At 40.4% G+C, this 17603-nt stretch overlaps 1 protein-coding gene across 4 annotated transcripts in view; it reads left to right on the forward strand.

Moving 5' to 3' along the window:
- abi3bpa (ABI family member 3 binding protein a) overlaps positions 1-17400 on the forward strand; it is a 27538-nt gene extending 10138 nt beyond the window's left edge. Inside the window, exons 6-23 of one of the 4 annotated variants that reach the window (XM_088315411.1) lie at positions 1-34; positions 518-563; positions 1649-1714; positions 1869-1946; positions 2684-3883; positions 3988-4065; positions 4420-4584; positions 5230-5286; positions 7336-7398; positions 8086-8208; positions 9221-9310; positions 10212-10421; positions 10509-10617; positions 13396-13475; positions 15398-15427; positions 15530-15688; positions 15927-16049; positions 16255-17400. The exon at positions 1-34 is cut by the window's left edge and continues 10 nt beyond it. In XM_088315411.1, coding sequence (XP_088171537.1) covers positions 1-34; positions 518-563; positions 1649-1714; positions 1869-1946; positions 2684-3883; positions 3988-4065; positions 4420-4584; positions 5230-5286; positions 7336-7398; positions 8086-8208; positions 9221-9310; positions 10212-10421; positions 10509-10617; positions 13396-13475; positions 15398-15427; positions 15530-15688; positions 15927-16049; positions 16255-16370 — 2827 coding nt within the window. In that variant the 3' untranslated portion in view covers positions 16371-17400. The remainder of the gene's footprint in view (positions 35-517; positions 564-1648; positions 1715-1868; positions 1947-2683; positions 3884-3987; positions 4066-4419; positions 4585-5229; positions 5287-7335; positions 7399-8085; positions 8209-9220; positions 9311-10211; positions 10422-10508; positions 10618-13395; positions 13476-15397; positions 15428-15529; positions 15689-15926; positions 16050-16254) is intronic. The other 3 variants (XM_088315412.1, XM_088315413.1, XM_088315414.1) reach the window with 3 other exon arrangements.
- Positions 17401-17603: the final 203 nt, after the last annotated feature.

The raw sequence follows: 17603 nt of genomic DNA on the forward strand, positions 1-17603 counted from the left end.
CAGGAAAATCTTCAAACGTCCCATCAGTCCTGCGGTATGAAGCTTTTTCCTCTAAAAACGTGATCAAAGAATAAACTCATTTATCACATGAGGCGTTTATTGTATCAATTCTTCAACATATGCTATGCTAAAGGAGCAGTTGAAGCGAATGAAAACGAACAGCTCGGCTCACAATTCACATTTTCTTAAAAAGGCTGTGCGTTCGGAAGAATAAACACGCCCTGGAGAGCATGTTGTACATTTTTTGTACGTGTTTGCTATTCTCAGAGTTGTTTGCCTCATTAATTTCCATTACAGCTGCCGAATGGAAACGGCATGAGTACAGCCAGGGCGCGGCAAGCCAAGTCCGTCTGTAGTGTGCTCGGGACACTTATTCCAATTTAGAGCCATCCATGCCAGGAGGAGATATTAAATGCAAGAGCAACCAAATTCTGCTGCAGTAGTTTTCAATTTATTCGTTGTGATCATTGCAACTATGTTATTAATCAAAACTTTCTCTCTTTTTTTGACCCACTAGAAACCCTTAGCAAAAGGTCCTCACGTCCCCTTTGCTCCTCGCCATGGTAAGTTAATCAAAGACCGCATTTCACGGTAAAAACTGTTCTAATTCGTACTACATTAGAAGCTGCATTCTGCATTTATGTAAAACAAATAACTTTCTCCATTCTATGAACTTTGAGTCCAAGCACTGGAAAAATCTTTGTTTTACAGACTGACAAAAGTTGATTAAAACTTTGATTTATTGCAGATTCCAGTTCTCGGAAAGCTGTTTTTGTACAAGACTGAGCCAAATCTCAGTGAAATAGTCAATACTGTATGAGGAATGTTAATCATTCAGGCCAGTGTACTGTCTTGGTACGATACATTCACGAAACATATAAAGCTACTTACAATTTACGATTTGACACTGTCCGATTAATTCCAATTCTGATACAATTCACTCCAATCACGGACTTACATAACTTGATGCGAAACGGCATGTTATGACGCATTAAAGCTCTCCACCATTCCGTGATCTGTTTACACTCACAAAACATGCAATTTGGCTGATATTTGCCACAGCCTTGATGTCACTTGACCCTAGACAACATGAAAACGATTTGAAATGAAGCAGAGAATGAAACAAATGTCGAAAACATTGTTGGCCCACACATTATTTCTGCTTTTCTAAGAAACACTGCAAGACAGATGACTGAAGGAAATGTACAAATTAATCCCAAATGCATCTCAGATTTCTGTATATCGCTTCTTGGAAGTACAACTATGCATATTAGTTATTTTTCTCAATGCCTGATAAACTCAAAGAATTTGTATACGCAGCCTCTGCTCAGCCCAGACTACCTCACACGAAGTTTGTTTCCAGAAGAACTGAATCGTGTTTTAGAGTGCCTGAAAAAAAAAATCATATTGTCTCTAAGATCTAAGGAACATTGGCATGTAAAGTGCTTTTGGCTCTCTACTGTATCAATAAAGAAAGAGGAAAGCATGACTGTGAAGTGGTAAACCGTAATAATCCTCAGGGAAAACTGTCATCACGCACAGTACTTGCACTGAAGAAATGCTTTGACTTTGCAGTTTCTTTCGCAGGACTGCGATGACCATTGTGCCGACTTTAAAATCTAACCACACTTTCTTTACTCTTTGTTAGTTCTTCACAATAGGACACAGGGCAGACTCCCCATCTCCCGCCACATAACCCCAAAGACAACTCTTGGTAATTCTTCTGAGCTTTAACTCAGACATTTCGTAATGGTCCGAAAAACAAACTACTGAAGAACTTTGCCTCTCTATCACTTAAGGATTGATGCAACATTTAGTCGGCTTTCTACACGTCTTTCATATGCTCTAATGTGTGCTATATTTGTCAGCTCCCACCACAACGACTAGACAGGAACATCTGTCTACCTCTGGACCTGCAGCACCCGTGACTACCAAACAGCCAATTGGTAAATAGTGATTCAAGTTTGTTACGGACGTAAACAATGGACGTATTCTAATTAAGAGGCAGACAGTGTTGACTAAGAAGTGTTGAATGCTTAGCCCCCCCCTAAATGTGCGATGTCAGCTCTTTAACAATGCTAAAGTTAGGTAGTCTTGGCACAACATAGCTCTTGGAGCCATTTTTAATGATGGATTTTAGGCCCTAATGTTTTGAATTTATTATTGTTATTTTTAATCAGGGAGCAGTGTGTTTGGCTGACCCAATTGAAACCAAACTGTTAACAACAAATTGACAACCAACAATGGAATTTCAGTCCATATATTTTCTAGTCTTAGAATTACACTATCGGCTTTGCCTGTGCAGATTTTAAACTTTCTCTCCAATTCCCTTTCAACGGCAGTCGAACCGATTCTCATTGCCCATAAGGCAAGCAATTAATCAACACCGTATAAAACCTTCAATCCTAGTGTCATAGTGCGACAGTCTTTGGAGTCATACCATAGAAACCCTGGCGAGGGACATGGATAGTTTTAAGGCTGAATGACTCATTGAAACCTGAGTCAAGTAAAAAGATAATGTGGAACTTAACACTAAGCCAAGCATCATAATGAACAATTTCAGGTCCTTGTCTGAACCTCAGATGTTTTCTGTAGTCAGCTCAGTCACTGCTTTCTTTTGTCTGTCATTTGAATCAAACAGTATTTTACAGGAAATATTTTCTCTCTCTCTCACGCCGCCCAGGAGGAGGCCTCTCCAAATCTGTCATTTCTCCTTTCCACAAGGTCCCCTTAGTTTCCAATCTCCAACTTCCACTTCAGATTTCAGATCAAGCAGCTTCCGTACCAGTCCACAAGCAAAATGGTGGAATATCCCAAAATCATGCCCCATATCCATTAAATCTCCACCAACCACCAACACAATCCAAGCCCAGACCACAAACACCCCAAACAGGTTCTCAACCAAAACCGCATTCTCATCAACATCAATTAGGATTACAGTCTGTTCCCCAGCATGAACCATATTCAGATCTGGATCTGCACACCATAACAGATAACCCTATTCCAAAACATTATCTTCAAACATCTCAACCTACACCCCAAGCACAACCTCAGTCAGAAATCAGGTCAACACCGAAGACGCCGAGAAAATCCGAAACTCAGACAAAGCCTCAGCCTTTATCACTGCCGCAAACCACGAGTCAGCCTGAACCACGACATCATCCAATAACACAGCTCGTACACCCAACACAATTAACAGCAAAGCATTTGGAAGACACACATGAGCAAGCAAATGCATTTGAGACACATCCAAAAACATCTCAACCAACAAAGCAATATAAACCTCAGAGACAACAAATTCAAACAATGCCTCACGTCCTACCTCAACAACCACCCCAATCTTCAACTGAGCCACAAATCAAAACACAATCTGAATCAATTATCCATTTTGGGACAACATATCAACCCACCACTAAACAAAAAAACTCTCCCAAGCCTTGGTCCAGCACCAAGAACCAATTTAAAGTTCAATCAACTTCTCAATCAAGAACTAGTACTTTAACCTCCATGACACAATCTCAATTGAAGAGAACGGCCCGGCCAGAAACACACTCCCAAAAAAATCCACAGCCAGATCAGCCAGCCAAGCTTCAAAACCAACCCATCACGAGACTTGGTAACCAACCACAAACTTTAGGTAGGACCCAGCCACAGGCCCAGCCACAGCCCTGGCCCCATTCTTCGTCAGACTCTCTCCCCCAAAGGAAACATGCTTCCCAATCCCCATCAACTGCACAAAATCTGCCCCAATCTGAATCCCAAACCAAGGTAAATCCTGCACCAAAGTCCCAAGCAGAGCCGCAACCTGGAATTGAGATTCAGCCGCGCGGCACGAGTCACTCTGGCCCCATTGAGGTCCCTCCATTGCAGGCAGTTCCCACTGGTAAAAACCTACTTTCCACACCTCATATGTAAAGACAGATAATGTTCAATGTCAAAATTACAACAAATGCCCTTTAGAATATACATGAGTTTTCTCCCATGCAGCTCCTAGTCCACCGGAGAAGGGAAAGCCTCTGCCAATCCCAGCCCCGGCTGCAGAGAAGCCTGATAGTTACAATCTTGGTAAACACCATGACAAGTTGGTCGCATTACCATCACCGCTTTTCATCCAAACTGTATGACACCCAGTTGCAACTCAAAAAACTGCTTCCCCATCTCCATCTCCATCCTCACACCCACATCATCGTCCCTGTGACCATGTGTGCTGTCAATCGCGGCCCAGCAGACCCACCTAACCCCCACCCACTCACAAGCAACGCCGTGTGCCATTCATGTGTCTCTGTCATTTCATTCCTTGGTCTCCCGTCTACATTCCTTTCACCGATGTGCATCGTCATTTGTTCCACTCAGGTAGAGCTAGTCAAACTCGCAAGCGGACGATCGCTAACTTTCCCGAATGCCTCTCTTCTTATCTAGGTACCACGAACCGGAGGGCAGAGGCCCCTCGCTCCCCTACTAGCTCCTCAACTATTCCGGCAGGAAGAAACACAACATTTTCACGCATCCGGCCTCCTCCTCATTTCCCTCGCAATGGTGTCAGATCATTCTCCACCTCCTCCCACAGCTCCAGGACCTCCGGGGGTAATGGAGAACTCTCTTCCTCTACTTTGAATCTCCCTTTCTCCTCTTATCCAACTTTATCTGCAGCTCTGCATTTACAGATGACAGCAGATGGCTCCTGGTTTAGCACAGAATATGTCATGCGTACGTTGAAAAGCTTGTGCCTTTCTAACTTTCTTGCACCAGCTTGTGCTCTTGCGTCCGTCCAAGGCAGTCCCGAAACTCCCTTTGTCCGACCACATGTGTGCTCTCGTGTAGTGTACTTCACACCTCAGCCATGAGCTGCATTTGTGGCTTGATATGATTTACAGTCCCTATTCGCTGGGCCATGTGGGATGTCTGGCTACAGCGCTGGCAAGGACACGCAACATTTTACACCTAGCATGCCAAACCAAGCACGGTCAAAACCGTTTCGCCGGTCTCTTTTTCCTCTGTTTGTATCATCCTTTCCTAAACATACCCACAGACACCTCAACAGACTTAGAGAATGGAGAATGATGAAGGCCAACATGTAAGATTAATGTCAAAAAGTCATGCCAGCAATCCAGCTCCTCTCTAAAAATTAGGTCAAAGGCACACATCTTCAGCTTTGTTTTCCCTGCCTGGACTCTGCCAAAAGCAGGGACACCAAGCACTTCATAACCGACCTTCTTCTCCCTCCAACAGCGCATCATAGGAGCAATGCTCTCCCTAAACCTGGAGCATGGCCCAAAGAGAAACCTGGTAAAGACTGACATGAAAAATTTCCTTTCAGCGTTCCATCCGCACTAACCCATGAGGCACTGTTACAGTATGTCCCAGTGTGTGCACATCATAATAATCAATCATCATCATCATCATGTGCTTTTTGTCACAGTCCACTAATGCTTCACCCTGCTTGTGGCTATTTTATTTGTTCAATATGCCTTGTAACAGAATCAGTTCACAGTTTTAGTCAATCAGATGGGATAGCTTCCATTTCACCCGTGACCCGAATGAGGAAAAACACGAAAAAGATGATGGGAGAGCGAAGCCAGTTTGCCGCCTCATCAAGTTGCCATAGAAATTTGAACATTAAGGGAATTTCATGTTTCTTTAATGTTCCTGATGGTCAAACCACATCTGGAACGCACGTATTAATGCACTCACTCCTCATTTCCTTCAGTCACGGCTGGCGTGTGTTGTCTCTGTAAATTTGAATGATTTCAGAACACTCAGAAGACTTCCCGGGGAGGGAACCTCAACAAAATATCCAAGGACAAAACAAATAAATTATTACTGAACATTTTTTCAATGATAAGATTAAATTAGGTCCCTTTGACAAATAATGTAGATAGGTAACTTGAGCTATGTCATTGTGTCGCTTCTGTCCCATGGATAATCGCTGAACTGAAGTTGACGCTTGACGGCAGATGCGTTTAGATGCATATATTTTTCCGTCTTTTAAGTTCATTTAAAAATTTAACTTCTGAGGGTCCGCTGCACCCAAGGACAGCAGTTATGTAATTGCTGCTAAACAAAACAGCAGTGATACAAGACATATGTTCGGTTGACAACACATGCTATACATCACTGCACCTTCGCCCAATTAAGCATGAGATCATCTATTTGCGATTGCCAGCCTCGCATAATCTCATCCAGTATGATTGATTACCACATGGACATACAGAATTTCACATATTGGCACACGTTTGCGATTAGCTGTCTGTCACACGGTGGTTAATCGCATTGCAAATCACGAGAATCATCAGCGTTTGTCCTGCCGACTCCTCCAGGGAGTTTCGGCCCGAGGTCATTGATTGCAGGGTCGGAAATGATCCCAAAAATAAAATGTCTTGAAGCCGCTGGAGACAATTGCATAATGTTGCGAGAATAAACATTGACTTATTTCTGTGATAAGAAAATGAAAAATGACCAACAGAGTGCAGTGTGAAATGCAGTCTAGCTGAGCCGAAATCCAATTAAGGAAAAGTCTTAAGCCGGCAGTGTCTCCTCTTAAATGATGTAGTGCGATGTGCTTTAACGCATCACAAAAATAAATCAGTTTGTTGCAAAGCTGTTTCCATTACAGGCCTCCTCATCGCATTTGCTCACTTCTGCTTGCATTTCCAGCAAAAGTCCCTCATTGGATCAATCTACGGCTGAAACTCATTGGCGAGGACTATTGGAACTTGTAGATATCTGTGGAAAATAAGGATCAGTTCAAATATTTCTTAAATAGAAATGAGTCAGTCATTAAAAACAAAGTAGCTTCCCCTTTCACAGCTCAGTAAAACAATTATCAGGTCTGATTGATGTTTTTATTTGTCGTAGAATGTGGCAGCACTGGCTTGTACATGTATTTGCAATGATCGGGGTGGGCATTTGATGACATTAACACTCGTAATCGATTAATTGTTGCAAAAAATTGATTATGAAAGGCAAAATTATTCTGATTTGATGCCAGGTTCACCGTTACTGTTACAAAATCATGCAGCCGATGTCAGTTCGTTCTTCAGCTTGCAAACTGATTGAATACGCAGCACCGCACTGCAGCAAATTTGTGTTGTTGTTGATTAATCGATTATTATGCCCATCCCAAGCTCTAAATGTTGCTTTTGTGTGTGAATTAATTTTTGTTGACAGCTCGCCACTACCACTACCTATCCATCCATAAATGCGAGCTTGTTAATCATCACCATTTTATTTCCAGTTTTGAATCTCTTCTCCGACAGCGCAGACCACCTGTTGCTCTTTACGAATGTGCCATTGTAATTCTGTAACGTATGTCATGTTTCCCATCAATCCCTGCAGTTCTACGCCAATCTGTTCCCGTCAACAAGAGACCCAATCTGGTGGGAATGCCTAATGACCATGGTGAGGACAACAATTACAAACGCGATATGCTATCCAACCTAAGATTCTTTTCAAGTTACTTCCTAGACTTGTTTGCTCTGTGACTTTCTGTTCTGATTTAGAAGAAATGTGTTTCGTTTAGAAAAACGTGAGCGCATCAAATCATTTCACTTCAAAATCTTCCTTTTTGTTCGGCTTCGAGAGAGGATTGACTATAGGATGCAAAATTTCTTTTGTTGAGTAAGCGAACATGGATTAATATCGCTCCACATTTCCCCTAGTCACACTGCAATGCTTGATTCTTGTATTCTTGCCTCCTTCCCACCGCAATTTATTTCAGATGTTAATCTTGTTCGAGTTATAAGTGACCACAACACAAAAGATGAGCTTCCAATGAAAATCACAACACATCCCACAAACAAAATAATGAGCCCTATCGGAATAATCCCCGGCTGTATCGTTTTTGTTGTTGTCTTCCAATAAAGTCAGATAGAATGCAAGCGTCTGGAACAATCAAAGCACCAAATACTGTAGTGGCCGACATTATCATCTTAGAAAAGAAGAAAAAAAAAAAGCTCAACATGGGATTTCTGATGTAAAAAATAAAACGTGACACAGAGCTGCTCTGCGAGGATGACCAAAGCAGATGGAACACAACTGTGTGTTGGTCACATGATGAACTGACCGCCTCCTCCTCTCTTGCCTCAGATAAACCCATGGACCTCAAACAGGGGGACAAGGAGTCCATCCTGAAGCCTTTCCCTCTCGTCACAGCCAAACCTAAGCAGGAGCGCCGGCAGCAGACAACCACCACTATCCCATCATTAAACAGTAGGAAATTCAACCGATTTCATTTGCAATCATGTATTGTATACGAAACACATTATGTACACAAATTGTATACAGTTTTATAAATACACAAGATCTCAATAATGTTACCAAAACACCGAACAAGAAATTATTAGAGTTCTTATATTGTGCTTTTATGGAGCACAATTGCACTTAACTTTATTGCCATTGACGGCTAAAGACGTCAAAGATCCATTTTTTTTTTTACTCGGCTGGTCGTGAATATATTGAGAAAACTGAGAAAAAGCTCCCAATATTTTCTTTTTGTTGGCTCAAGACCACAGCTACGATGTTAGACGTGTGGTTGTAGTTCCATACCTCTGATGTTGCTGCAAAAAGTGGACATTACGCTTCAAGGGTTGAATTGTTGTTTACCATAATTTCTTCAAATTTCACAAATTTGCTTACATGCCACCAAAAATAATTACAGTTTACGGCAGAATGCAAACGACAACATGTCAGCCCCAAAAACAAAAACGCTTGCATTTCCAAATTTGGTTAAACAACACAACTTGATTCTTTTGTGGCCCAAGGGTTACTATTAAAGTCATAAAGGACCATAAATCCCCGTCTGGAGAGCAATAAAAGATCAGAATCTTATCTTAGTTCCTTTTGAGTATTTTGATTTTTTTTTTTAGATGCAATTTATCACAGCTGTTACTTGCTGGAAACACTTGAAAATTAATCTAGAACTTTCTTGAAATTGACTGTAGACGTTCAATGTATTTTGGTTTTCATTTCCTTGTCCATTTTTCTACACTTATCGAGCATTCCATATAAAGCAATGCATCCATGGATGAGGATCTTGCAATCTGAGATGAAAATAAGAGAACATGTGTGATTCAAAGTTGTCGTAAACGCTCAAGCAGGTGTTGGGCAGACTGGACGCAGATCTGGGCCAGAACTGTGAAAAATGCTGACAGAGCGTCCTGCCAAGGGCTGTCAGCACACCAAACTAACTTATCTACTTCTTTTTTTTTTTTTTTTTTTACAGGCAGCCGCTTTGAAATCAATGAAAATTCGTCCATATTTAGGCCCCTGCCTGCATCCGATGTGGACATTATGGGCAAGAAGCGCTATGTGGGTAAGACTACAAAATCTCCTTGGGACGTTTTAATCATACTTCATTTTACCCCCATGCTATTTGTTTGGTCAGATAAAAACAAAAACATATGGAAATCTGGTATGGACCGAACAAGTCAGTTAATTGGTGCAAACTAATCATCAACCAACTGCCTATGGACACATACCAACCATAGATCGATACAAACCAACCATCATCCAATCAAGATCAGCCAACTACGGAGACCAATTTCCAAGCATCAACCAATATAAACCAATCGTCCAACAACTGGCCATGCTACCAACCATAGTAACCAATTGGCACGTACAACCAATAGAAATAGCCCATCAACCAATCCAAATCAACCAGTCAACTTGATACAAATGCTTGAAAACAACTTATCAAACAACCAATCAACCGGTACAAACCAACTGTAAAATAATAGAAACGACCCCTAAACCACAATATGCCAACCAATACAAACTGACCTAGCACGGATACAAATAGAGTGTCAGTCAATAAGAACCAACCAGTTGTCAACAACTTGTTGATATCAATGATATCAAATCAACCGATAAAAACGAACCATCAACAATAATCCAAATGGATTAAGACAATTCAATGGTTGCGGAAAGCAAACCATCTCCATCCCCGAGACATATGTGATACACATTTCCATATTATCAAATTTCAATAAATGTGCGTAGAAAACAACTCTTGATGTAACCTTTTTTCTGCTTACATTGCAACCAATAAGAAAATGATCTCACTTTGATAATAATGATCGAGAGTGTTGAAATAAACCAAAGCTGTGGGAAAACAACCATGTTTATGAACTAAACTCGTAATTTGGACCGGGGAAAGCAATTCATAACCACAAATGTGTCATTCATGATTATGATTCAACTGGACGTGTCCACAGCTCCTCACGTCATCTACAAGACGGATAAGAAGCCAGACGAGCCGTGCTCCATCACATCCTCCTTGACTTACTTCCCAGACGAGGACAGCAGCGATCAGAATGTGACGGCCGCGCCACGAAATCCTCCCTCCAACCTCACCGTGGTCACTGTCGAAGGGTGTCCATCTTTCGTCATCCTCGACTGGCAAAAATCCGATAACGAAACCAGAGGTGCACATAGTACTTTATGACAGATGCGTAGTTTCTCATGTAAAACACTTTTTTTTTTATTGAAATGGCCATCTCTCTCTTTATCAGAGTATGAGGTGGTATCAACAGCAAAAGGACCCAATGGAGAGAAAGTGTCCATTTTGACGACAACAAACCAAACACACACGGCAGTGGAGAATTTAAAACCAGAAAGCAGGTAGGTGACTGCCTCAAGCTCATTTAGATTCGTCAAACGTAGCAAGCTGGCAATTAGCGCTTGATTTGCCATGTGTCACGAAATGGAAGGAGAACATAACTAGTTTTGTCACCTTGCATGCTTAACGTGGTGCAGGAGTTTGAGACAGAGCCCTAATAATGAAAATCTGTGACTATTTGATTGCCCCCACCACCCCAAATAAAGTGTTTGTAATTGCCTATATATGCCACAAGAGGGTGGCGAAGGATTACATTTGTCTAAATGAAGCTCCTCAACTCACGTCAAATTGTTCGTTTGGCACAAATATGCAACCAGAGCAAAAAAAAAAAAAAAAAAAAAGTCAACGAGTGTATTTTCCACTTTCAATTGTAGTTCTAAAATTCCACTTTGGTGTACGTGTTGTGGAAATAAGTTTCTTTGGTTTTGCTATCTGTGTTGCTGCAATGCTTTACTGAACTCTGGAAGAAACACACACCAAAGGCTTTGAAACGAAAATGATAAAAAATTAGCTTGAAAAATATATAAATAGGCAATCTAAGCACCCTTTGATATGGCTGTCTGCATGAATAGTTTTTTTTCATAATTTATTTTATAGATTTTGATCCTTCAAGCAGGTTCTTCATTTAAGATGGCAAGTACTGTACATTGAAATCCGAGTACCGGTACATAAAAATACTGCAAATACAACTTTATATGCTGCTTGCTACTATAACTCGCAGAATTTGGGAATAATAAATAGAGGACCACAAATTGATGGACGACTGGAGGCAATTTCAAACTCCGTGAGAAGCTGCCACCTTAGATGAAAGCATCTTTTGTCAATAGAGTATCAAGCAGTCTATCATACACTATATCTTGCCAAACAAAGCAGGAACAAATAAAAAAAACATTGAAAGACGAGTACTGGTACCTGTTACAGGATGAACGCATACTTTTGTAGCAGGGTGAATAATAAATGAATAAAACGATGCACAGTCAGAAATAAAAGGGAGAAACTGCAGTTTAGAAGAAAAGTGACGTTAACGTTCACATTTGGACAACATTGGTGTCAAACTCCAGTCCTGGAGGGCCGCTTTCCTGCATGCTTTCCCGGCTACAACACACCTGATTGAAATGATCAGCTCATCAGCAAGCTCTGAAGGCGCCTGATAAGAATCCTGCTCATTTGAATCAAAGATTGCAAGAAAGCGGCCCTCCAGGACTGGACTTTGACATGCGAGGTAGTCATCATGAAGGAGCTAACAGGGAGCTACACAAGCGTCAAGTGATCAAAGTCATTTGTGCGATGTTCGCACGTCATGATGACCTTTTGTTACTTTGCACGTTACAGTTGTGTATGTAGCGGGGTGCAGAAAGACTTGTCCTTATCAATCTGTCGCTACACATTTCATTTTTGAAGGGTTTTATTTTTGGGTTGCTGAAACACTAAATATTAACATTTATTAACAACGTTCGCTCTGTACTGCTGTTTCCATCTTCCGTGTAGCTCTTCTTCGCTCTAGAATGCGCTACTAATAGAAATTATTTAACCAATATTTCGATCAATAAACTTACACATGCACACAATGCAAAAATACTTCACATCTGTGTCATATACACAATGCCTCAAACTTACACATGTACTCAATACAAACATACTTCACAGCATTGTACACGACGCTCTCTCGCTATTTCAACGGCAACCTGTTCGACTACTTCAATTACAAAGTTACATCTCGAACGAAAAACGTCAGTAAACACTTAATTTCAATCGATCACACTTACTACCAATAAACACATTCACACATCAATATATGGTATTTGATCTCGATTATTTTACCTGAAACGCAAAATATTAACATTTATTAACAACGTTCGCTCTGTACTGCTGTTTCCAGCTTACGTGTAGCTCTTCTTCGCTCTAGAATGCGCTGGTCCCCTTTTGCCACACACGCAAGCAGCGAACGCTGTCCTCTAGTGGTCAGAGGTAGCCATTGCAACTAATGTACAAATAAGCAATAACATGAAACTATTACCATCTTAACATGGCTTGCACTAGTAATCAAAACAAAATATCTGTGAAAACAATACAATTCCAAATACAATAATATTGAATATGAATGTATGCCACATGTAACTTTTAGCACCTTCTGGGAATATTGATATCTGAGTAGCGTTTTGTTCGGACTATCACACGTGCCATTTTAAAAGGGATTTACTGGTTTAATTGCTGTGTTTTGCTATCTCAATCCCCCCTGTTTTTCTGAAATCTCCCGTTCATCCATCATCGTGATGGATTACAGCTCACGTTTTCCAGCAGTTTTATCTTAAGCGAAGTATGTGTCAAAGCTGCCAATGCAGATAAACAAGCACAACCTCATCGCACCACACGAGTTGAATCATGCACAGAAAACCACAAAGTTTATAAAGAGTGAGAACCCAAAAAATAACAGGAATCAATCCATTTGTACCATTTTTATTTTACTGCACGCAACGACAACCCTAAGGAAACAAAAACCAGAAAGGGTGGAGTGGGTGGAGGGTTTTTCACTTTGCATCTGGAGTTTTAAGAGTTCACCAGAAGCATCCCTCGGGCCGCTTTTTGCCAGGATATCTTAAGCTTCAGCACGTGGAATAACCATCAGCTGTTCGACTACAGCGAGTGAGTCACTGCGACTCACGTTGGCTCTGAAACTGCGACAATTTCAGGAAGGCGGGGAAAAAGGGGGAATTTCGATGGGAAAAATGTGCCGAACGTTCGGTTTCTCCCCTGGATTGATTGTTTCTGTCTTGTTTCAGTTATGAGTTCAAAGTGACACCAAAGAATGAGCTGGGAACAGGACCGTCCAGCGAGCCTGTGTCGTTTAACACGGAGTCAGGCAAGTTTCAACCAATACCATATGTTGAAAAACTTTGTATATATCTCTTATATACTTCTGCTCAAATAAATGATGAGAGAGTGTCGCTATTAGGAATAGGCACGATAATGATTAAACGATGGTTGGTTGTGTGCAATCGACTGAGGATAAATTACACGAGGAAAAATCGACTGCAACTAGCATGGACGCCGTCATTCAGAACATGCAGAGATTTTTCCCCAATTACATATAGATAAAAAAAAATATTATAATAATTGCAAGCAAGATTTTCCTGTCGATCAAAATGCCAAATCCTTTCTTACTACTGTACAATATTCAGTAAACTCAGGCATTATCAAGTTGCACTGAAATAAAAATAAAGTCATTGCTGGACATCTGTTGTTGTGTAATATCAACAAATAGGCATCAATTTCAAATAAGTGAAAATTATATAATCAAATCTCTCATCTAAAGTTGTCTAGTACAAGACAGCATGTAAAAAGTGAAACGCCTGCAAGGGAGGATCGGCTCAAATTAAAATGTTGTGTGAAGTGCATTTATGATTATTATATTCATACAAGACCTTTTCTACTTATGACGTAAGAGTTTTGGAGTGGAAAATACTTTTTTTTTTGCATAGTTTTCACTCTTTGATTTTTAAGATCATGAAACTAATTTAAAGATCAGACATAAAATGCAGTTTACTAATGATGTAATATATTGAGGAAAAAAAATATTCGAGGCTAAACTGATCATGCGTGAAACAGTACTTGACCCCATTTGTTAAATCAGAAATTTAATTACAATTTTCAATTAATTTTCACGGTCCACTCTAAAGTCCTTATTACAATCAAGAAATCACATGATCCAAAGAAATTCAACATCGGATGAGGAAAAACAGTAATTGGCCTCGATCAATCTGGAACGGGTTACAAAGCCATTCCTAAAGTTTTAAGATTCCCGTACTTATCCACAAATTGCGAAAGAATGCAACGCATGGCGAACCTTCCAGGAGTGGCTAGCCCACAGAAATGAACTTGAGAGTAAAAGCGATGACTTCTCCAGGAGGTCGCAATGGAACTGAGAACTGCTGGATTCCTTGTAGCACCTTTCGAGTGTTCCACTCCCTCACCTCAGTTAAAGTCAGTGGTCAGGATTCAAAAATGAGGACGAGCCTGGGCAAAAATGGCATCCATGGCAAAGTTCCAAGGCGAAAACCACTGCTGACCAAAAGGAAAGCCCGGCTCATCTTACTTTTGCAAATCAAAAAAATTCCCAAAACCATGAAAGAATATTCTATGTACCGAAAAAAAACAACAACTTTTTGATGGTAAGCGTCTCGTTGCATCTGGGGTAAATATAACGCAGCATTTCAGAGAAAGAACATCATAGGGAAAGTCAAAAGCTGTTCACTGGAGTGTTATGATCTGGGGCTGCTTTGCTTCATCAGGACCTGGATGACTTGCTGTGAATAGTGGACCTTGAATTCGGCTTTCAACCAGAAAAGTGTTGCTGAATTCATGCAATTCTGCAAAAAAAGAGTGGTCCAAAATTTCTCCGCAGAAATGTGCAAGACTCACTGGCAGATAGAAAAAGCTTGATTTCAGTTGCTGATGCTGCGTGCGAGCAAATTAGTTGTTAGGTTGACGCTGTAATCTGTTTTTTACACAGTTGCATCTAGGTTCTGAATTTTTTTCGCTTTAATAATGAAAACTGCATTTTGTGTTTACTTGTGACATAATTGATTAATATTTGAATTTGTTTGATGATGGGAAACAATTAAGTGTGGCAAACTTTCACACCGCTGTACTTTTTTCACCTTAATGTGAGACATGTGACATCCATTTTCAAACATGGGTTCTTGTCTTTTAAAGTCCAACATACTGTGCCAAATGACATGTTAGACATGACAATGATAATGATAATTTCTCTTTTATATGCAGCGGACCCACGAGTGAGTGAAAACGTATCAGGTAAATATTGTTCTCTCTTAATATCATAATCTTCTATCGTATGTTTTTTTCCTTTTAAATTCATAATAAATGTGGGTTTTTTTAAACAATAATTTTCAACAGGAAAAGATGCCATCTGGACGCAATTCCCATTCAAGACGGACGCCTACTCTGAATGCAACGGGAAGCAATATGTGAAGAGGACGTGGTACCGAAAGTTTGTGGGCATCCAACTGTGCAACTCCCTGCGATATAAGATCTACCTCAGTGACTCGCTAAACGGTAAGTATGGACGAATTACCGTCTGACTGCGAGTTATAAATGAGTTGCCTAAGCAGCCTTAAAGATGATGTTTTTCTTTAACACCAAGTATCATTCAGACAAACAAGAGGTCACTCCACAATGTTGCTTGCATCCATGTTTACTTTCGTATTGAATTCATTAGTCCTCAGTTCTTTTGAGCTCACTCGGGCCAGCGCCTATATTTTGTGAAATCAAATTTACATCTGTTACACTTTAGGGAAGTTCTACAACATCGGAGATCAATCAGGTTACGGCGAGGACCACTGCCAGTTTGTGGACTCCTTCTTGGACGGGCGGACTGGGACGCAGCTGTTTGCTGACCAGTTACCATCTAGGCCAGGTATTTATGAGTATTATACAGATTTATTTTGAAGGATCACTTTCGTCAAGATCTCAGGGTGCCGATTAGTGCCGTCCTCCCTAGCCCATAAATGCCCCAACATTCCTTTATGATATTCCAAAATGTTGTATTTTCTTTTAGGATTTCTCCAGTATGTAAACTACAAACTGTTCTCCAAAGTGATCCCATTTCCCCCCCCTCACAGGTTACTTAAGAGCACTGAGACAAGAGCCGGTGAGCTTCGGTGAGATTGGCGGCAAGTCGCATGTGACTTACGTGGGATGGTACGAATGCGGCACACCCATACCTGGCAAGTGGTAACACCTCCACACAGTCCAGAAGAAGATCTGGAAGAAGAGTACCAAAGGTGCCTAACATGAAGAGAGTTAGGCTTCTTTTCCTTGTTACCATCAATCAGGGGTGGGGAACCTTTCCCCCCCCCAATTTAGATAGTCCTCCGAGGGCCATAATAAATTTATGAAAAAAACATGATCAAACAAATGTTTATTATTATATATTATTAGCATTTGTTGGTTGGATGTTCCGTTGAGGATTTATTTTTAGAATTACATGGCGGGCTGGATGAAATCCTCTCACAGGCTCTATATATATGTGGCTCACAAGCTGTAGGTTCCCAGCCCCTGCCATAGACACTGTAGATTGGGGAGGTGTCTAAGGTTTGCTACGAGGAATGAACGGGTTCAGGAAACAAATCCCCGAGGTTGTTAAAATGCCCAAATAGACGCATGAGTGGCCAAAATGTTGATTATACAGTCATTGTTCTGAAAATTGTTGGGAAGCTGGCTCCCAAAATGTATGATACTATTTATCAAGGGATCGTTACAAGATTATAGCGCGTGCTTGTACATTCCAGAGGACATAGACTTGCATGGCTATACACACACATTGGTCATTTGTATACAGAAACAAGGTGCCACTCATATAATGGTTGTACATTTGTACAATGTAGAATACAAGCACATGACACATGCGAAACTGACAGTTTGCTGTTCCTGAGGAATTGCTAAGCAGTTGCAGATTGCACAGTATTAAACTTGTTTATATATGTATATGAAGTGATTTTTTTTTTCATCAACCTGGGATACTTTAAGATTGTTGGAAGGATGAAAAAGTTCCGATTATTGGGAGGATTTTTTTTTTTTAGCTTCTTTGATGTAGTTTTGGATACGAACATGCTAACTTTTCTCCCATCAATCTATTCCATAGAACTATATTTGTTGAAATATTTTCTGAACTGTACATAATTTTCACAACATTTCTTACTGATCCTTTTGTGGTGTAACATGTAAGATGTTTTTGAACAATAAAACTTGTTTTTATATTAACTCTACTATACCAGTTTTTGTGTGATTTCGAAGGATTTAGCATAATAATGCTACGTAAAGGCCACATTGTAACGTCTTAGCGAGATATATGTAAAACTGCTCTTTATGCCAAGGAAGATAAATACTAAAGCTAAAGTATTTAAGTTGAACAAGGTAAATGCTAAAGCTAACATCTTAACCATGAATATAATAAAAGGTTTTAATATAA

Source organism: Idiotropiscis lumnitzeri, chromosome 14 (genome assembly GCF_059441095.1).
Source record: "Idiotropiscis lumnitzeri isolate Australia: NSW breed Sydney's pygmy pipehorse chromosome 14, RoL_Ilum_1.0, whole genome shotgun sequence".
In the NCBI taxonomy this organism is placed as follows: domain Eukaryota; kingdom Metazoa; phylum Chordata; class Actinopteri; order Syngnathiformes; family Syngnathidae; genus Idiotropiscis; species Idiotropiscis lumnitzeri.